The sequence below is a fragment of the Neofelis nebulosa genome, chromosome 5 (genome assembly GCF_028018385.1).
Source record: "Neofelis nebulosa isolate mNeoNeb1 chromosome 5, mNeoNeb1.pri, whole genome shotgun sequence".
Taxonomy (NCBI): Eukaryota; Metazoa; Chordata; class Mammalia; order Carnivora; family Felidae; genus Neofelis; species Neofelis nebulosa.
In genome coordinates, this window is record NC_080786.1 from 37,064,127 (window position 1) to 37,086,489 (window position 22,363).

At 45.2% G+C, this 22,363-nt stretch overlaps 1 protein-coding gene across 6 annotated transcripts in view; it reads left to right on the plus strand.

Annotated features, from left to right (window-relative positions):
- Positions 1 to 3,188: 3,188 nt before the first annotated feature.
- Positions 3,189 to 22,363, plus strand: part of LOC131511936 (uncharacterized) — a 51,400-nt gene continuing 32,225 nt past the window's right edge. For 2 of the 6 annotated variants that reach the window (XR_009261826.1, XM_058730073.1), the window contains exons 1-6: positions 3,195 to 3,817; positions 7,640 to 7,868; positions 9,160 to 9,312; positions 15,592 to 15,740; positions 18,508 to 18,648; positions 19,046 to 19,176. Coding sequence is in view for 5 of the 6 variants with exons in the window: in XM_058730073.1 (XP_058586056.1) it covers positions 7,689 to 7,868; positions 9,160 to 9,312; positions 15,592 to 15,740; positions 18,508 to 18,648; positions 19,046 to 19,176 (754 nt within the window). In the remaining variant the exon portion in view is untranslated. The other 4 variants (XM_058730074.1, XM_058730072.1, XM_058730075.1 and 1 more) reach the window with 4 other exon arrangements.

Below are 22,363 nucleotides of genomic sequence, written 5' to 3' on the forward strand. Positions count from 1 at the left end.
TCTGCTAAAGGATGTTCACCAAAGATTACTAGGAGCTCACCTGCAGTAAAAGAAAAAAAAAAATGTTGGGTTCATGGGCTTGAGACAGGAGAGAAAGCCCCCAGAGACTTGGGAGGGAGCTGTGAGGGACTTCTCACAGGATCGGCGGTGTGCTGGGTGACACCTGGGAGGCACGAGGAAAGTGGGGGACAGTCCTAGATTGCATGCTGTCAACGACAGAGCAATTTGGGGGGCCTGGGTGGCTTGGTTGGTTAAGTGTCCAACTTCGGCTCCAGTCATGATCTCACAGTTCATGAGCTCGAGCCCCGCATAGGGCTCTGTGCTGACAGGTTAGAGCCTGGAGCCTGTTTCGGATTCTGTGTCTCCCTTGCTCTCTGCCCCTCCCCCGCCCATGCTCTGTCTCTCAAAAATAAATAAACATTAAGAAAAAAAAAGAACAGAGCAATTTGATAATTGGACATCGGATCTTATCTGGGAGGTGCAAGCACCAGCGTTCCTGCAATTGGCGAAGGAGCAGCAGTCACCGGATCAGACTCATCAGAAGAGGGGGTCATTTCCTCGCTTTTGTGTTTGGAGAATGGCCATGTCCGTGTTGTTCTAAACTTGTTGGAGGGCGGGGGGCTTGTGTGAGCATGGCTGAGCTGCAGTTAGGAAACCACCATCTGGCTGCCAGCAGGGCTGGTTGTCACGTTTTCAATTCAAAACCTCATGTTCGTCTCAAAAACCCGAAGAGACTGTGTCTTTATTTCTTGTCTCTAGAGTCCCTGTTCTCTTCGCAGCAGTCACTGTGCTTCAGAGAGGGGTCAACAATACAAATCTAAAAAACAAAACAAAACAAAACACAATCGCAATAAAAGCGTAAAGCCTATTCACCACATACTTTCTATATTTTGGAACTGAATGTCTGCATATTTTCTAAAGCTGTCCAGAAATTCTTGTCTCTAGAAACCTCTGTTCTACTGTGGGCAACAGAAATCTGAGTAACTTTCCCTTAAATAAATTAGGGTAGTCTTTTCTACCATAATACAGAGAAAATACAGAGAGGGCAGCCCAGACAGGGTCAGCTGCTCCACGGGGCTCAGACCCAGACTCCTTTCATCCGTCTTCTCAGCCATCCAGACCTGTATTTGATGAATCATTGATTATGTACGAGACAGCAACTTCACCTTCAGCACAAGGAGGGTACTCCGAGATGGAACAAACAGAAGAACCAAAGACAACATCGCATGCCACCTGCTCCTTTTAAAGAGCTTTCCAAAAAAAAAAAAAAAAAAAAAAAGCTTCTGCCCCTGTCATCCTCCAGTGCTATGTCACAAGATTACCCCATATGCAAGAAAGACTGGGGAAGGTGGTTTTTCTAGCCTGGTTTGCTTGCACCCATGCTAACATTGAGTTACATCAGCAAGGTAGACATAGAGAACAGATAGTAGGAAGGCTGTCGGCAACTTGGCCGGCTTTGCAGGAGCCTAAACCACACGTTTAACCTCTCCAGTATTCAGCCCATGTGAGTCACACTTCAAATAATAACAACTGTGAAATGAGTTCCAGGCTGCCCGATTTACAAAGGCTTACGGTATAAGGAACGCATATAGTACTTGCAAACTGGTGTCTAGCTCACCCAATGAATGCCCAGTTCTCCCTGTGACCCTGGCAGCTGGCCCAGATTGTTATCTCCCAGTATCCACCTTCCCCCTTTTCTGGAAGTAACAGAAGCTCCCATTTTTAGCTGGACACATGTCTGCCTGGAATAAAGACGATATTTTCCATCCTTTTTTTGCAGCTAGATACGATCATGTCCATAAGTCTGGCCAGTGGAACCTAAGCAAAGGTGTCCCATGCAGTTTCTGAGAAATGTCCTTATAGGGAGAGAATGTGCACTCCTGTGTCCACTTCTCTGAAATCTGTCTGAATCGTGGACAAAATGGCTGGGGCTCAGAAACCATTTAGGGCCATGAGGTGGAACTCACACGCTGAGAATAGCAGAGTAATAACGTAAAAGGAGCTTGGGTTCCTCATGGTCTTGAAGCTTCTGTAGCAGCCCTGGGCTGCTTATCCATGAACTTCATGAAAGGGGAATGAACTTCTATACTGTTTCAACCAGTGTTAATGGGTTTCTGTCACTTGCAACTGAACTTCATGCTAATGTTCCATTTTCTTTAGGAATCTTCCCACTGTGCATAAGGAGGAATCCTCATCTCATATGTGATGAGCCATCTGGTTTCTGACCCTTACTCCGTCCGATCGGAAGCAGGCTCCAGGCTCTGAGCTGTCAGCACAGAGCCTGACGCAGGGCTCGAACTCACGGATCGTGAGATCGTGACCTGAGCCGAAGTCGGATGCTTAACCAACTGAGCCACCCCGGCGCCCCCAGCCATTTGAGTTTAAAGTACACACTTAGAACTACAACTAGCCCTGGAGGAGAAAGGACTATTTTCCATTTGCAGTTTACTTTGAATTAGTTTAATCCACTTTCTTTTTTAATTCATTCTTCCATTAAACATTCATTAAGAGCCTATTTTATATCCTAAGAGATAGATAGGTAATTTATTATTTGTTCTGGAGATCAGAAATCCCACATGGGTCTCCCGGAACTCAAATCAAGGATCAGCAGGGCTGGGTTCCTTTGTGGAGATTTGGAGAGAATCCATTTCCACAGCTATTCAGCTTCTACAAATTTTTTTTTTAACGTTTATTTTATTTTTGAGAGAGACAGAGTGTGAGCAGGGGAGGGGCAGGGAGAAAGCTAGACAGAATCCGAAGCAGGCTCCAGCCGTCAGCACGGAGCCGGATGTGGGGCTTGAACTCACAAACTGTGAGATCATGACCTAAGCTGAAGTTGGACGCCCAACCAACTGAGCCACCCAGGCGCCCCTCAGCTGTTCAGCTTCTAGAGGCTGCAGAAATTCTTTGGTTCGCATCCCCCTTCCCGCATCTTTAAAGCCAACAACAGCCACTGGAGTCCTTCTCATTGCATGTCTCTGACCACAGGGAAGAAGTTTTCTGGGCCATGTGTTCTCAGACTCAGGTGATTAGATTCCTTGACCACCACCTCCTCCCTGCCCCCCCCCCCCATCAAAGGTAACAGTCCTATCTCAAGGTCTGTAACTTTAATCAATCTGCAAAGTCGCTTTTGCTATGTAAGGTAAGAAATTTACTGGTTCCCAAGACTAGAACATGTAGATCTTTGGGGGCCTTTACTCTGCCCTTATATTTACAAGTCCCAAAGCCACTACCCACAGCCAGATTTCTTAAAATCCTTTTTCCTCCCCCATCCACTCCCTAACTGCAACTGCTTTCCCTTTGCCTCTTCAATATCTCCCCCCCTCCCCCCAAAAAAACCTCTGTCACAGCCCAGCCCTGAGCTGCCTCCTTTATCCTGGCGCCCCCTTCCTCCTGGGCCTGGGGAGGGGAAACCGCTCCAAAAGGGAAGCGGGCTGCGGACGGGAGAGTCCCCTCGCGGGCGTCCGCGTGCAACCTTGGGGTGGGACGCAGCTACCTTTGGCGACCTCTGCCCCGCCCCAGGCCCTGCCGACGGCCAGGCACACACGGGTCCCCAACTTCTGTCTCCTCCTAGACCTCGTCCCTCGTAGCGCTACTGGCTGTGTCGACCTCGACCCGCGGCGAGGACACTAGGAGCTCTCGAAGCCGGAGCCCGAGCCCAGACACCCACGAACCCTGGAGGGAGCTTTCCCCCCGCCCCCTCGCGAGCCGCCCCTTCCAGCCCCCGCCCCGCGCCGCGCCCGCCGGCGGCAGTCTCCATGGCGCGGGGCGCACGCGGGAAGCCGGCCAGAGAGGGACGCGGGAACCCGGCGCCCGGGTGAGTGCGGGGCGCGGGCCGGCGGCGGGGTGGCGGCGTGGGCGGCCGGCATTCGGTCCGGGGGGTACGGAACTGGGGCGTGCAGCAGGAGCCCTGGAGGAGGGGGCAGAAAGCAGCCCCTCCTCGCCCCTCCCCCCACCCCCTGCCGCTCCTTATCCCCTGGGACTGGGCGGGGGGAACCTGGGCTAGCGCAGACTCACTCTTCTCTCCTTCTGTCTCGGGAAGGGTGGGCGCTCCTACCCCTACTGTCTCCCCCGCAACCCTCACCCCACGCCCCCAGCTCCCAGAGTCACGATTAGCACAGGGTGGGGCGCCTACCCTTAGGCCTCCAGTAAATATTCGTTAGGAGTCAGCCAGTCAAGGCGGGCCTTGAGCACCCAGGTACTTGCTAACTTGGGCCCCACAGTACTGTCTATGGAAATGACAAAGAAATGCTCGTGATAAAATAGTAAGAGAAAAACTCAAGATTTCAGAAGGCCTTGCTGGAGTATTCATAGCATGTTCTCTGTGAAGCTTGTGCTCCTGTAAATACCCAGCGAAGGCTGGGGAGAAATACCTCATATTGTCAACAGTAAGTGATACTCTCCAGTACCAATCTTAGCTTGGCTGCCTTAACAAAGTACCATAGACCGGTGGCCTACACGACAGAAATCTATTTCTTACACTTCTGGAGGCTGGGAAATCCAAGATCAAGGTCCATTAAGGCAGGTTTCATTTTGAAGCCTTTTCTTGGCTTGTAGGTGGCAGCCGTTTCAAGGGAGAGAAAGTAAACTCTTTGGTGTCTCTTCTCATACGGGCACTAATCCCATCGTGGGAGTCCTGCCTTCATGACCTCCTCTGGCCCGTATCATCTCCCAAAGGCCCCCTCTTCATACACCATCACACTAGGGGTAGGACTTCAACATATGAATTTGGGGAGAGGGAGACAAAAACCCTCAGTCTGTAGCAGTACCTTTTAGGTGGTATGTTACAGTGGTTAAGAATTTGGGCTCTGGATGGGGCGCCTGGGTGGCTCAGTCGGTTGAGCGGCCGACTTCAGCTCAGGTCATGATCTCGCGATCCGTGAGTTCGAACCCCGCGTCGGGCTCTGTGCTGACAGCTCGGAGCCTGGAGCCTGTTTCGGATTCTGTGTCTCCCTCTCACTGACCCTCCCCTGTTCATGCTCTGTCTCTCTCTGTCTCAAAAATAAATAAACGTTAAAAGTAATAATAATAAATAAATAAATAAATAAGTAAATACATAAATAAAAGAATTTGGGCTCTGGAACCAGGCTGCCTGAATTTGAATCCCCGCTGCGCCATTTACTAGTGTTTGCCCTTAAGCAAATCACTTCCCTCGCTTTGCCTCAGGTTTCCTGCCTGAGAATTCAGCATGTGCCAGGCTCTGTTCTGAGTATCCATCATGTATGAATTCCTTATTCCTCATAACAATTCCTTCTTTTCTTTTAAGATTGTTTTTTTTTAATGTTTATTTTTATTTATTTTTGAGAGACAGAGAGCGCAAGCAGGGAAGGGCAGAGAAAGAGAGGGGAACAGAGGATTCAAAGCGGGCTCTGTGTTGACAGCGTAGAGCCCTCTGCGGGCTTGAACCCAAGAACCCATGAGATCATGACCTGAGCCAAAGTCGGACACTCAACTGACTGAGCCACCCAGGCGCCCCTGTTCCTCATAAGAGTTCTTTATCATCAGCAGCATCCCCATGTTACTGAAGAGAAAACTTTACATTTAATTTGCATTAAACCCTTACAAATACCAAAGAGTTTATTTTCCCACCATTTTTACAGATGGAGAAAATGGGGTTCGGGGAAGTGAAGTTGATACCCCCAATCACTCTACTAATAATTGACAGACACAGGATTCAAACTGGCTCCTCCTGCAACAAAGCCTGGGCTGCCCTCTCCAGATGCTTACCAAAAACAGTTTGGGGAGCCAACAGGCCCAGTCCTGTTCCCAGCCAGCGCAAGTCACTTCTTTCCCTTCCCAGGCTTCAAAAGGCGCACCCCTTTTAATGTAACATAATACACACATTTTTGGATAGTCTCTATCTGTAAACTTTCCCAAATGGGAAGTCTCTAATAATTCCCATAAACCTTTCTCTCTATGAATGCAGTTCAGAGTTGCAGCTGTTACCTTAAGTTATTGTAACTGAACCAATGTGAGTTGGATCCTTGGGGAGTCCCACATACACCAGGTGGAGCTGCCGCACAAAGTAAACTTTATTGGCAGCACATAAGGAGATCACAGGACATAGCTTCCAAAGTGTGACTCCCAGGGATAGGGTGAATAAGTTCCTTTTGTTTAGGGTTAGGATGACTATTTAGTCGGGGAGGCCTTGTCGTGGTATGTAGAGGTGGGCATAAGGTCACACATGCACCTGAAGGCAACATGCCTATACATACATCGCATGTTATATAAATGAGGCTGAGGCTCTTTCTTGGGGGGAAATTTTAGTATTAAAATGAGGGAAAGGTAATTGCCTATCATCCCAGAGGTCACTCTGTGGTCCATGTGCACATCGAGCTGGGGGTTTAGCTCAGTCTGGGTGGGCTGGGGCGGTGGGAGGCGTTGCCAGGGCAGTCGCCATGCCCTGAGGGGTGGTTTCTGGTTTCATTCACCTGAGTTAAGAGGCAAGCTGGAAAGAAGGGCTTAAGGAAAAATATGAGGCAAACGGTGAGTACAGGTTGGCGGGCAGTGAAAGTCAGGTCCTGGAGTCTAGCTGGTGGCATTATCACGTGGAGGGACCTTTCAAGGCTGAATAATTGAAAGGACAAATCAATACTGATTGGTTTCCTGTGCCCAACAAAATAATAATAACCTCAATAGTAATAATAAAGCCTATTGAGCACTTTCACTGCATACCAGGCATTGTGCTAAGTGTTTTATTTATTTTTTTAAATGTTTATTTAAAAAAAATTGTTAACGTTTATTTACTTTTGAAAGAGAGAGAGATACAGAGCATGAGCAGGGGGAGGGGCAGAGAGAGAGGGAGACACAGAATCGGAAGCAGGCTCCAGGCTCTGAGCTGTCAGCACAGAGCCCGATGCGGGGCTTGAACTCATGAACCATGAGATCATGACCTGAGTCGAAGTCTGACACTCAACCGACTGAGCTACCCAGGCGCCCCAGTGTTTACTTATTTTTGAGAGAGAGGAAGAGAGAGAGGCAGAGAGAGAGGAAAACACAGAATCCAAATCAGGCTCCAGGCTCTGAGCTGTCAGCACAGAGCCAGACATGGGGCTCAAACTCAGGAACAGTGAGATCATGATCTGAGCTGAAGTCAACCGCTTAACCCACTGAGCCACCCAGGCCTCCCTATGCTAAGTGCTTTATAAATTTACCTTACTCAATCCTTGTGACAATCCATTTTACGGATGGGGAAATAGGGCTTGAAAAAGCTTCAGAGAGTACCATCCCGGTCTTGTTCCCCTTCAAAGCCCATGTTCTTAACCACTATGGATATGCTGCCTCCAGGAAGTATGTCTATAAAGAGAACTATGCCATTTTAAAATCAATATGTCTTTTCTAATATTTAATGCCCACCATTATTAATTGCATTCCTTTATAACTGAGTTCCATGGGTTCTGCCCCCATTTTAAAGAATCTAGAAGAAAGAACATGAATCCATGAATATAGAAATTGGAAATTAAACAATTCTGCTCAACTGTCTCTATGTTGAGAGACAGGGCTCCCATTTCGACTCCCATTTTAAGATACATGAGGCACTTTAAAATTTTCAGAGAAGGGTGTGCAGCAATATTTGCCAATTTTTAGTGGGGGAGGTGTGATCTGCTCCTTAAAAAGACTTGTATGTATTGGGTTTCAGGGCAAGTTACAATTTTCAGAATCCATATGAAATCTAACCCTGTAAGACAATGCCAAGAGAGAAAGAAGGAAAACAAAAAACTAAAGGAACACCCCTGCCCATCGTTCCAATTCTTCAAAAGTTCCTGAAGACATATCAGAAGCATTGTGCACACACTCAGACATCTGTGTGTCCAGCCATCAAACAGGACTTGAAAACCAGCATCAACAACAAACAGATTCTCAGGAAAGTGAGTGTGTGGCCTCCTCTTCTTACTCTTCTCTGAAAGGAACTAAGGTTTACTCCTTAGGAACATGGGTCCTCAGAACTCTCCAGCCCAAACTGGTGGTGTCATCCCCTCTGCTTCCTGCCTGAATGAAGTCCAAAGCCTGCCTCTGGTACCCAGGCTATGTTCAGTACTTCTGCCTTCCTCCTCCTACCTCCAAATCCACCCATCCCAGTCCTGCAGCAGGCCTGCCTTTTCTCATACCACTTTACATCTGGAATAGCCAACCTGCCCCTCCCACTCTACATGGAAAGCCCAGCTCAAAAGCACCATTTTTGTCATCACTGCCCCTCTCCCTAGGTCTTTCTGATTCCTTCCTTTGCGTTGCTTCTCTGGACTCCCCCACATACCTCCCTGCTCATCCCAAATTCAGGAGCTTCTCAGAGCCATCGTTTTATGGTAAAATAATTACTACTCTATTTGTATTCTATACTTCTTATCATTAACCTCCACTACTTAATCATAAGAGTTAATTATAAGCCTTGTTCAAATTTATAGTCCCTTCAGCAATGTTTTCTAAACATTTTAAATTACAATCACTGTCAGAAATACAATTAACTTTGGGATGCCTGGGTAGCGCAGTCAATTAAGTATCTGACTTTGGCTCAGGTCATGATCTTGTGGTTCGTGAGTTTGAGCCCTGAGTTGGGCTCTGCGTTGACAGCACAGAGCCTGGAGCCTGCTTCAGATTCTGTGCCTCCCTCTCTCTTTCTGCCCCTACCCCCCCCCCTCAAAAATAAATAAACATTAAAAAAAAGAAGAAGAAGAAATATAGTTAACATCATGACCCAATATTAAGTACTGAGGTGAATCATAAGACTACAGGGGCTGTTTATGTCGGGTGGGTTGCTTTGGTTGGGTCTCCATTTTGATTTTGAGCATCACTAAAATAAAAGTCTCATGAGATGTTTATTCTTTACTACATAGGATACACTCAGATAATTTCTCTTCTATTTCATTCATTCAAGAAAGAAGAAAAGCTGGTTACAGCCTACTCAATTTATTTCCTAACCCAATAATGGGTAGTAACCTATTGGAAAAATCACTGTCCTGTGAGATTTTTCACGGGGCTTTGCATATGGCAGGAACTCCATAAGTTTTTGTTGAATTACCACCCCAATGCACATGTGATCCAAGGTTAATTACTATTTTAAATGTTCTAATGTTGTCTAATGACAATATTCTTTTCCTACGTATTCAGATGCATGGACATGTCTTTATGATTCCCACCTGTAATTTTTTTCTGACACCCCAGTTTATGCTTGTAAGACCTGATGACTCCCCACCAAGCATCCTGCCAATTTCCTTGGAACCTTTGCTCATGACAATTCGAGATGAGTGCTACCTGCTGGGGAAAGAGATCTGTATCTGGGGCCTTCAGCTGAGTAACCCAGAGATTGCCAGACTGGTGAGTCATGCGTTTTAAAAATATTCCTTCAATTAAACTTAAAATTGAATATAAACATAATATATCTGTATTCCAGCTATAGTTCATTTGGTTATTGACTGATATGCTACAAGCTTTTCTTTAAAAATTTCTTTTAATGTTTATTTATTTTTGAGACAGAGAAAGACAGAGAATGAATGGGGGAGGGTCAGAGAGAGGGAGACACAGAATCTGAAGCAGGCTCCAGGCTCTGAGATGTCAGCACAGAGCCCGACGCGGGGCTCGAACTCACGGACCGTGAGATCATGACCTGAGCCGATGTCGGACATTTAACTGACTGAGCCACTCAGGTGCCCCTATAAGCTTTTATTTAAAAAAACATGTATTTTTTAAATGTATATTTATTTTTTTTGAGAGAGAGAGAACACAAGCAGGAGAGGGGCAGAGAGAGAGGGAGAGAATCCCAAGCAGGCTCCACGCTGTCAGCACAGAGCCTGATGTGGGGCTTGATATCACAAACCCATGGGATCATGACCTGAGCCTAAATCAAGAGTGGGATGCTTAACCAACTGAACCACGCAGGTGCCCCAAAACAATGTGTATTTTTTTAAATAAATTTTTTAATGTTTATTTTTGAGAGAGAGAGAGAGAGCATGCGAGCAAGTGGGGGAAGGTCAGAGAGAGGGAGACACAGAATCCGAAGCAGGCTCCATGCTCTGAGCTGTCAGTGCAGAGCCCGACACAGGGCTCAAACCCACAAACCGCGAGATCATGACCTGAGCTGACGTTGGACACTTAGTTGACTGAGCCACCCAGATGCCCCCAAAACAATGTATTTTTAATGAAGCATTTCAAACTTATGTAAAAGTGCAAAAAATAAAAAAGAAATTATGGTATATTCATATAGTAGGAAACTGTATAGCAATGAAAATACATCAACTACAACTATGCAAAAACAAAATAGGATGACTCTCATAAGCCTAATGTACAAGTGAAGAAAGACACAAAAGAATACATGCTATATGTTGCATTTTATAAAGTTTAAAAACAGGTAAAACTATAATGTTTGACTATTATAAAATTACTTTTAGGGAGGAGAAAGGAGGTAGAAATTGGGAGAGGACATTAGTGCCCATTTTTCTAGTTTCTTGACTATTGGAAAATGCCTTGTTTTATGTCATTGAATGTGTTAAACTTCTCATCTGTGTCTAATAGTTTCAATAATCTGAATTATTTTGGAGTCTGATACTGCTGACTGGCTTCTACTGGCTCCTACTCATGGGACATTTCTTCATGTGTTTTTGTGATTTCTTTTGTACTAGAAACTCATATTTCCTGGGGAAAGAGTTGAGGCAATTCCTTGAGCTCTGATTTGAAGATAGAATTCTCCAAGAGGGTTTGCATTTGCTTCTGCCACACACTCAGGGTGATAGCATCTCAGGGCTATACTAAATTACTAATTTTTTTTAAGTTATTTATTTTTTGATGGCGGGGGGAAGGACAGAGAGAGAGAGGGACTCCCAAGCAGGCTCTGATCTGACAGGGCTCGAACTCACGAACCTTGAGATCATGACCTGAGCCGACGTCACATGCTTTAACCTACTGAGCCACTCAGGTGCCCCAAATTAATACATTCTTGATCTGAGGTCTCTAAACCATCCAGGTGGTATCAGTTCAGTGTGCAAATACCTGTGTTAAGACTAGCTTGTGAGTTCATAGTGGGTATATTTTTTTCTGTGTAGTCAGGCACAGTTTGAGAGGCAGTTTTCCCTGGGGAAAGAAGAGTTAGGTTTCTTTCTAGTTCATCCTTAGTCTAAGGATGTAGTGCAGTAGCTCACTTTTATGTTTGGGGCCATACCTTTATGCAGCATTTCCTCTCAGACTCCTCACCTCGAGTGGCCTTGGGCTTTATCTCTTGTCCCCTGGACTACCTGATCCATGAAAAGCAAAACTTGACTCTGCTGCTTCACTGATGCTCTCAAACGGAAAGCTGGCTTCAGTGCCCTGCAAATCTCCCTAGGTTCCCATTTTCTCTCATGCACCGACCTTTGGGTATTCCTCACTAACCTGCCAATTGACACATTTTAAAAAGATATTTTTAAAACTCTGAGAAGAAAGCATAGAGGAAAAGCTTCATAATGTTGGACTTGGCAGTCATTTCTTATATATGACACTAAAAGCATAGGCAACAAAACTAAATGATTTGGACAAAAAAATTTTCAACTTCCGTGCATCAAAGGACACAGTGAAGTGAAAAGACAACACACAAAATAAGGAAAAATAATTGCAAATCATGTATTTGATAAGGGGTTAGTATTCTGGATGTATAAAGAACTCCTACAATTCAACCACAACAAAAAACAAACAACTGATTTAAAAATGGGCAAAAGACTTGAGTACACTTTCTCCAAAGAAGGTATACAAACGAACAATAAGCACACAAAAAATGTTCACCATCACTAATCTTTGGAGAAATGCAAGTCAAAACTACATTGAGATACTACCTCAGGTCAAATAGTATGGCATCTATCAAAAAAAGCAGAATAGAATGGGTTGACAGGATGTGTAGAAATTGGAAAATTTGTACACTATTGGCAGGAATGTGCATTGGTGCAGCCACTATGGGAAATGGGATGGAAGTTCCTTAAAAAAATTAAAAATAGAATTACCATATGATTCAGCAATTCCACTTCTGGAGATACACCCAAAAGAATTGGAAGCAGGACCTCAAAGAGATATCTGTACGCTCATCTTCATGGTTGCATTATTCACAATAGTCAAAGGTGGAAGCAACCCAAATGTCCATTGGCAGATGAATGGAGAACAAACTGTGGTGGATACATACAATGGAATATTATGCAGCCCTACAAAGGAAGGAAATTCTGACCCATGCTACAACGTGCATGAACCTCGAAGAACTTATGCTAAGTAAGAGAAGTCAGTCACAAAAGGACAAATATTATATCCTTCCCCTGTATGAAGTACCCAGAGTAGTCAAACTCATAGAGACACAAAATATAATGGCAGTTGCCAGAGGTTTGGAGGAGGGGAGAATGGGAGTTATTTTTTAATGGGTATAGAGTTTCAGTTTTACGAGATGAAAAAACTTCTGGAGGTGAATGGTGTTGAGGGTTGCACAACAGTGTGAATATACTCAATGCCATTGAACTGTACACTTAAAAATGGTTAAGATGGGGGCATCTGGGTGGTTCAGTCGGTTAAACATCTGACTTTGGCTCAGGTCATGAGCAGGACTTTGGCTCGTGAGTTCAAGTTCCATATTGGGTCCTTCCCCAGCTTGTGCTCTCAATCTCTCTCAAAAATAAATAAACGTTAAAAAAAATGGTTAAGATGGTAAATTTTTTAAATGTTTATTTTTGAGAGAGAGAACGGGAGTGGGGGAGGTGCAGAAAGAGAGGGGGACAGAGGATCCTGAGTAGGCTTCACAATGGCAGAAGTGGAGCTTGAATCTATGAACTTACTAGGTCATGATCTGAGCCAAAGTCAGCTACTTAACCGGCTGAGCCACCCATGTGCCCCTAAGATGGTAAATTTTATTGTGTATTTGACCGCAATTAAAAAATAAATTTTAAAAAGTTATCTTAAATACAGAACCAGAATTTTTAGTTGTTTTTATTAAAAGGGTCAGTCCATTTAAGCAGGAATAGAACGCTGTCCATCCATGCATATTAAAAGTGATCGTTAAAAAAAAAGTGATCCTTAACAGTTCTTTAAAATGTAACCCTCTTGGTCACCTGGAGGCTGCTGAGGAATTCTGTGGTAGATGGCTGTGGTCTTGCCCACAGCAGTGCTGGTGCCCCAGGGAGTGACACTGTAAACCACTGGCCGAGATCTTTAGGACCTGGTCAAGAGCCTATTTTGCACAGACCAGTGTTACCATAGGCAGTGACATGCCACATTGCCTCCTTGGTCAGAAACACAGCTTGAGAAACCCAATCCAGCACTTAAAGTAGGTGTTTTCTCATTAAAGAGGCCTCAAGCACCAGCTCTCTATAGTTAAGGCTGCAAGGGCTTTTATATTCTCAACCGACATATAAATTTGGAATGTTATCTCTGACCAACATGTCATTACCTCAAGAAACCCTAAATCCTCCAAACCCCACCAAAGCCTCTTTTAAGTTTAAATGCTGAACTGAAGAAATCCTTAAGTTGTGGTGATTCTAATTGCTAAAAGGTGGCCTTTGTGATTTATTGCTTTAAATACCGTCTCCAGTTAGGTAGGGATTTAATTGTCACTGGAATCCTGTTACCACAAGAAATGGCCTTCCCATAGATCTCTCCATTCAGGAGACTGAGAGAACTTGAGATGGCTCAAAATGTTCATGTGTTGCCCCCGGTCCTGTGGCTTCACCATGAAAAGCACCTCATTGCTGAATTTACACAGTCTAGTTCTGCGTAGAACTCTAAATGCTAATATCTGGGGACACCTGGGTGGCTCAGTCAGCTGGGCGTCCGACTTCATCTCAGGTCATGATCTCAAGGTTCATGAGCTCAAGCCCGACATCGGGCTCTGTGCTGACAGCTCAGAGCCTAGAACCTGCTTCTGATTCTGTGTTTCCTCTCTCTCTGCCCCTCCCCTGCTCACAGTCCCTCTCTCTCTCTCTCTCTCTGTCTCTCTCTCTGTCTCTCTCTCTAAAAAATAAATAAACATTAAAAAAATAATAAATCCTAATATCTGTAATAATGGCTATCACTTGTTTAGGAGATAATTTAACTATTATAATTTTGCCTAAATGTAAGAAGATTGGCATAGCGATAGTTCTCTACTAAAAAAAATACAACTGTTACAGGATTTTTTTTTACCTCAATACCCAGGATTCCTTGTCGCTTTGAGGAATGAAGAAGGGGACACAGAGTAAAATGAGCAGCAGGCAAAAGTATAAGATCAGAAAGTAAGAATAGTAGGAAAGCTCTTTTTGCAGAGAGGGAGCATTTGAAAATAAATACCCCCAACTATAGGCAAGGGTCTTTGTTTTTTAAGGTTTTGGTCAATGCCCCCTCCCCTTCCCCCTCGTTCCTTGTCAGGTTCCACCCTTACTGGCTGGATAGCTCTAGGTGCTGGGCTGTCCCTTCCAGATTGGCTTCATTCCATTGTGTGAGGAGTCAGAGCGGTCTTACTGTCCCTCAGATAACATAAATTTTATGGTTTATTTAGTTTCATTAGGTATTTTGATTGTCCAATTCCTGAGGGGAACCTGAAGGGCAGTAGGTGGTGTTTGTTACATTCTTAAGAGGAACTTTATGCCTGAGCGAGTTTGCTGTGGTCAGATACTCCCAGCATTGTTCCAAAATATGTGTTTTTACCCCACCCAGGGACCTCAGGTCCTAACCTTTCCTTCTCTGCCTATTTTATCCTATCTCCCTATCATACAACCATAGGAAAATAAATTTGTTGGTTAGAGTATCAACATCTGTATTAGTCTGCTGGGGCTGCCATAACAAAGTACCACAGATTGCAGGGGTTAAACAACAGAACTTTCTTTTCTCACAGTTATGAAGGCTTAGAAGTCTGAGCTCAGGGTGTCAGCAGGGTTGGCGTCTTTGAAGGCCTCACTCCTTGGCCTGTAAATGGCCACTTTTTCCCTGTGTTTTCATGTTGCCTCCCTCTCTATACGTGCCTGTGTCCAAATATCCTTTCCTTATAAGAAAGTCAGTCATATTGGGTAAAAGCCCACCCTAATGACCTCATTTTAAATTCATACCTCCTTGAAGACCTTTTTCCAAATGCAGTCACATTCTGAGGTACTAGGGGGTAAGACTTTGGCATATGAATGAGGGGAATGACGCAATTCAGCCCACAGCATCTAAAAAGATATGCTGCAGTATATCTCATCACAGAGCGGCATTTCCCATTTAATTCTTCATAGTCTGCCTTTAAAAAATTTTTTTAACATATATTCATTTTTGAGAGACAGAGAGAGAGAGAGACAGAGCATGAGTGAGGGGGAGGCAGAGAGAGAGGGAGCATAGAATCCGAAGCAGGCCCCAGGCTCCGAGCTGTCAGCACAGAGCCCTACACGGGCTCGAACTCACGGACGGCAAGATCATGACCTGAGCCAAAGTCGGACACTTAACCAACTGAGCCACCCAGGTGCCCCTAGAGTCTTCCTTTTAAAGGGAAATTATTTTATCTTCATGTCACTTTCTCCTTGGACATTGGAAAGTTGTCTTAAAGGCAAAAATGTTGGGGTAATTAACGCAATCAACTTTTAAGAAACTTTAAAACACAGAGCGTATTTGTCTTCATTGTGAAAGCCCTTTCTCACCTCACGTTCTTAGGCTTCACTTCTGGAATTGAAGGGGCGCACCACCTGCCCATTTACCACCCTGGAACTCATTGACTGCAGGATGGATCTGTGGTCTCTGCAGAGACTGGGCAGGGCTCTGCCATGCAGCTATTTGCATTCTCTTGTTCTGGATTACTGCAGGTGAGTTTGGAAGGCAGAGTTCCTTCAGGGCTCTGACTGCTGAGGGAGGCAAAGGTAAGGAGCTCAGGGTCCTGGTTCCTTGTGGCTCATCAGGTCATCACAACTCAAAAACCTTCTTAGAACTAATGTTTCTGAGTAAATGTCAGGGTTCTCTAAAGGATTCTTCCTTCCTCCCTCCCTTCCTCCCTCCCTCCCTCCTGCCCTTCCTTCTTATTCATTTATTCTTTTAACAAATATTTATTGATGGCTTGTTTTTGCAAGACACTGTGCTCAGTGCTAAAGAAGATACAAATATATATAAAGCAATGCCACTGTCCAAGGAAGTCCTCTGTATAGTGGAAGAGAGGAGATATGTTCTTGATTATGTATAACGGAAGGTAGATCACAAAGGATGTCCGTATAAATTTTTTTTATTATTTTTTTATTTTTTACAGAGAAAGAGAGCACATGTGCATGGGGCAGAGGGACAGAGGGAGAGGGAGAAAGAGAGAGAATCTCAAGCACACTCCATGCTCAGTGTGGAGCCCAACATAGGTCTCAATCCCATGACCCTGGGATCACACCTAAGCCAAAATCGAGAATCAGATGCCCAACCCACTGAGCCACCCAGGTGCCGGGTTTGTATAAATTTTAGTCGTGGTTTGGATAAGGGAAACCACGATTCCCTAAGGGACAAGTCATTAGTCACCAGCAGAGGAGGTGGGAGGAGAGGTGTGGTGCTAGGGAAGAAAGAGGAAGTCTTTCGAGGGCTATGGCACCAGGCTGTCAGGAGAGAGTCAGGGAGTAATAATAATAATGATAATACCAGCTAATTTTTATTGAGCACTGTGTGCCAAGTACAGCACATGGATTATCTCATTTATTCTGCCGACAATAGATAGATATATACCGTTACATATGGACGTATGATATATGACAGATGTTTATCATTTCTATCCCTTGACTATAGATGAGCAAAGACTCAGGGGATTAATTGGCTTGTTCCAGGCATTCACCTCTTAGGGATAGAGCCTAGATGTAAATCTAGCTGGCTGAATCGGAGCCCACTTCTGATCCGTGATACTAGATTGCTGGGGGGTCTATAGTTTGCCATCCGTAAATAATTTCAAGCTGCTTGTGTGATGTGGGGTAGGTCCTGCAACCTCTCTGACCTATGAGGTGATCTCTTCCACTTCCCAAGTCTTTGATTCTGTGACTCTTCTTCTGGAGCCAGGTAGGGTCCTGTACTCAGAAGGCCAGTGGGTTGTGAAGTGAAAGAGATGATTCGTGCCTGACAAATGGGACCACAGCGACACAAAGGCCCCTTTAAAGAACTAGGGTCTTATTAGGGCCCTGGTGGTGACAGTGGACAAGTCTCCAGCAAAAGCTGAGGAGAAGGACTATCTCTGGAGGTTCTCCATGTTTCTGAAAAGCTTGGAGGAGCCTGAGTCAGGGTCTCCTAACACAGGACAGCAGAAAGCCAGTGCCCTCACCCTGCAGTGACTGAAGACCGACTTGGGAGTCTCCCAGCTTCCCGCACTGCACTAGGCAGACCCAGCCCTGCTGCTGAGACCCCTCTAGACTCCAGCTCCTCCATTGGTGGGGAGAGAGAAGGAAGAAAGAGGGAATCCTCCTCTTGAGAAAACACCATATTTTAATTGTTGTTTAATATGTTAACACCATATTTTAATAGTTGAAATCCTGCTGCTGCCAAGACTCCTGGAGTTGTCAGTGTTGGGTGGTTGGGAATCACCACTGGTGAAATGGTAGGTTACGGAGGGACTGGAGTTCTTTCCTCCTATTTTCCCTGAGGCTGTGAACTCCATCAGGCAGGATGTCCTTCTTTCTCATACACAGCTACACCCCCACACCCACCACAGTAGCCGCCCACCGTAATTACTTATTGGATAAACTAGTAAATTTAAGAAGTTGTTTCTGTTAATACGACTCAGCTCATTGGAAAGGTCAAGCCTTGACATTCCAAATTCCCTGAAGATATCCTTTTACCTCACTGATGCTCAGTTTCCTGACCTGATACCTGCACCCATGGGCTGTGCTGGCATGATGCTTGTGCCTTCTCTCTGCAAACTCCAAGGACTGGGTGGCACAAGGTGAGGAGCAGCATGAGGCCAGGAAGGAGGGCCAAGAGGTTGAACTTTCCTGAACCTGCTCTGGACATACTTTTTTTTTTTTTTTTTAATTTTTTAATGTTTATTTTTGAGAGAGAGAGAGTCAGAGCACAAGCGGGGGGGCACAGAGAGAGAGGGGGACACAGAATCCAAAGCAGGCTCCAGGCTGTGAGCTGTCAGCACAGCGCCCGTCACGGGGCTTGAACCTACAAACCATGAAATCTTGACCTGAGCTGAAGTCAGATGCTTAACTGACGGAGCCACCCAGGCGCCCCTGCTCTGGACGTACTTTAAAAGGCTCCCTTCTTACACAGCCTCCTGCTGCTGTAGTCTTCTCAGACCCCTTCACTCCTGTCAGCTGGGCAATCTCTCCTGTCTTCAGGATCCAGAGCTTGCTCTCCATCTGCTCCTTTGGGTGTTTCAAACCATGCTCTCCTCCCTTTGCCCACGAGTCAAACTCTGGGTCCCCCTTCCTCCACATGCAGTCTGTCCCCATCAGTCACCCAGCCCACCCCCGTAGCCACCCCTGGCTGAGGAAGCCCAAAGTGGGGGTCGGCAGAATCTGATCTGCCTTGGGGGGTCAGGGAGTGCCTTAAAATGAATAATCCAACAGGTGACATAGGTTTTAAAAGTCACTATTTGTTCCCATTTCTTTCTAGATTTGGAAATGAAGAAATTGAGAGTATTTTCTCAGGCCTGGAGAACAACCAAAGGCTTCAGGTCCTCAGTCTGCGCTACTGTGGTCTGGGGCCACAAAACGGGCCGCGACTGGGCTCCATCATATGCCAGAGCTCCATTTGGTGAGATGCGTCCCCTGCTCCCCTCCTGCTTCTGGCTCTGTTCTGTCTTGAGTTGTATAATCAGCTTGTTTACAGAGTCTACGAACCCATGAATTCCCCTGAGTTTTCATGATGTTTTTAGTCATCTTTTTCTACTGTCTAGTTATTTTTGTTTTCTTTTTCTTAACTGCAAGAGAAAGATCCTTTAGTTACATTTAAGAATCAAGGGTAACATGCTAAATGCATATCTTTGGCCCGATGACATGGTCATTAGGTCTATTTTTGACGATGTGGTCTGCTATCTATTATGATTATTTATTATTTTGTAACCAGGTCTATTATGAGGTAAGACCTCAAATCCAAATTTGAGGAAGTGAAAATAATATCAGGTGAACAGTGTATTTCACCTCTTCCCCAGTGAGCTGCACCTGGATGGCAATTACTTACAGTGTTCTGGAGCCCTGGCTCTCCTCAGACCCATAGCAGAGTACGCAGAGACGCAGGGGAAAGACCAGCCAGACACCAGGAACTCCCCTCAGCAGCTGCAGGGTAAGTGCTGGGGAACTTTGCTCAACACTCTTTGGGACCACCTAAAGAAGGAAACTGCTTTGTGATTAAAGTGACCTTTCCTTGGGTGCCTGGGATGGCTCAGTCGGTTAAGTGTCCACCTTTGGCTCAGGGCATGATCTCATGGTTCATGAGTTCAAGCCCCATGTTGGGCTCTGCGCTGACAGCTCAGAGCCTGGAGCCTGCTTCGGATTCTGTGTCTCCCTCTCTCTCTCTGCCCCTCCCCACTTGTTTGCGCGCTCTCTCTCAAAAATAAACATTTTTTAAAAAGGGACCTTTCCAGTGGTCAGTGGAAATCCTTCTTCCTGAGTATGCATGAGAGTAGAATAACGGACCCCCAACAATGTCTTTGTCCTCAGAACCTGTGTTGGTGTTAACCTCACATGGCGAAAGGGACTGTGCAGGTATGATAAAGTTAAGGACCTTGAGATGGGGGCTTATACTGGATCATATGGGTGGGTCCAGTGTAATCAGGGGATCTTTGCAAGAGGGTGGCAGGAGGGTCAGAGCCAGAGAGGAGGAGATTGACCATGGAAGGAAAGGTTGGAGTGATATGAGGAAAGGGCCAGCAGCCAGGAAATGTAGGTGGCCTCTAGGATCTGGAAGGAGCAGGGCAATAGATTCTTCCTCAAAGCCACCAAAAGTCACGCAGTCCCCCAACACCTTGACTGTGAGACCCATTTTGGACTTCTGACCTCCAGAACTGTAAGGTAATACACTCCTATTGTTAGAAGCCACTAAGTTTATGATTGTTCATTATAGCAGCGATGAGGACTTGTACAGCATGTTAATCAGAACTCTTTCAGTTAAAAGGGAAAGCAACCCAAACGGAATTAAAGGTAAATAGGGGTTTATTGGCTCACATAACTAGACGTTCATAGCTACCTTCAGAGATAGCCGAGTTCAGGGGCTCAGACCGTGTCATCAGGAGACCCTGAGTTTGCTGCTCTCGACTCTACTTCCCTTCCGAGGGTTGGCCTTCTCCCCCGGTCCAGCCAGCCTTCCTCTGCATCTGGCTTGTTGACATGTCTACCAACTGTCCCAGGGCTATAGCATCATGACTTATAATCAGCCAGAAAGTGTGAGCCTCTGTCTTCCAGTGACTGTGGGTCAGATCCCACAGGAGGACTCACACTGGCCACATACATACCTCCTGGACCAGTCCCTACAGCCCAGGTCATGATAAACCGTAACTGGCCGGGACTGACCACACACCCCGTTGGGGGAGGGGTGGAGCACAGAACGGGCAGCCAAACAAGAATCACACCATTCACAGAGGGGGTGGGGGGGTGGGAAGTGACAGTCCCCCAAACAAGGAAACAGATAAGGACAGATGCTGGACAGATAGGAACAACAGCTGCTTACTCCCTTAATAGATCCCTAATACGCATATTTATGACATGTTTTAAAGCTGACTACCTTTGGGGCGCCTAGGTGGCTTGGTCGGTTGAGCGTCTGACTTCAGCTCAGGTCATGATCTCACGGTCTGTGGGTTCGAGCCCCGTGTCAGGCTCTGTGCTGACAGCTCAGAGCCTGGAGCCTGTTTCAGATTCTGTGTCTCCCTCTCTCTCTGCGCCTCCCCTGTTCATGCTCTGTCTCTCTCTGTCTCAAAAATAAAAAAACGTTAAAAAAAATTTTTTTTTTAAATAATAAAGTTGATTACCTTTAATCATTGGTAACAGAAACTCTACCAAGTGGCTAATAGCACAGCCTTAAAGTCAGGTCTGGGTTCAGATCCTACCCCAGCTGTGCATTAGTTTGGGCAAATTATCAATTGATCTAACTTTAGCTTTTTCAGCTACAAAATAAACATAATGATAACCACCTCATAGTGTTTAACGAGGAATAAGTGGTATAATGTAAGACAGTTAAGTTGACATGATGCCTTGCACATACTAAGTACTTAAGGGATATTAATTATCATCATTACCATCCTCGTTATTATAGCAACAACAACCTTTTCCCAGGAGAGTAAACTTGAGGCATGTTGGTTAACATAGTCACTTTACTTGCCTGAAAAAATGAAGATGAAGAGCTCAAGGCCAATGTCCGGCATGGGGACAATAGTTAATAACACTGTATTATATATTTGAAAGTTGTGAAGAGAGTAGATCTTTTTTTTTATTAAAAAAATTTTTTTAATGTTTTATTTATTCTTGAGAGAAGGAGAGGCAGAGCATGAATGAGGGAGGGGCACAGCAAGAGAAGGAGACACAGAATCCAAAGCAGACTCCAGGCCAGGCTGTCAGCACAGAGCCCGATGTGGGGCTCGAACTCATGAGCTGTGATATCATGACCTGAGCCAAAGTCGGACGCTCAACCGACTGAGCCACTCAGGTGCCCCATGAAGAGAGTAGATCTTAAGTTCTCATCATAAGAAACAAAATTTGTGACTCTGTGTGGTGATGGACAACTACCTTACTGTGGTGAATGTTTTACGACGTATACAAATATCGGGTCATTATGTTGTACATCTGAAACTAATATAATGTTAGATGTTAATTTTATCTCAGTAAAAAAAAGTATTCACTGACTTGTGCTATTAAAAAAAAAAAAAAAAGGAACTGGGCACCTGGGTGGCTCAGTTAGTTAAGCATCCGATCCTTGGCTTTGGCTCAGGTTATGATCTCACGGTTTGTGAGAGTGAGCCCGCATCGGGCTCTGTGCTGACGGTGCAGAGCCTGCCTGGGATTCTCTCTGCCTCTCCTGAACTCTCTCTCAAAATAAATAAACAAACTTTAAAAAAAAATAGGGGCGCCTGAGTGGTTCAATCGGTTAAGCGTCCAACTTTAGCTCAGGTCATGATCTCACGGTTCGTGAGTTCAAGGCCTGAGTCGGGCTCTGTGCTGACAGCTCAGAGCCTGGAGCCTGCTTTAGATACTGTGTCTCCCTCTGTCTGCCCCTCTGCTGCTTGCACTCTCTCTCTCGCATTGTCTTAAAAATAAATAAACATTAAAAAAATTTTTTTTGATAAAAAATAAAAATAAAGAGAGCTGAAGTCAAGGCCACTTTGTGGAAGTGAGTGCAAAGAACTTGTAACTGTGGGAGATTTGTAAATACAATAGTTATCCTCCATTTAGGAACTTTCATGATATCAGAATTATATAGGTTATTTGTTGAATTTGATAATTCAGTCAACCCGATAAATATATGGAAGAGACCTGGAAAA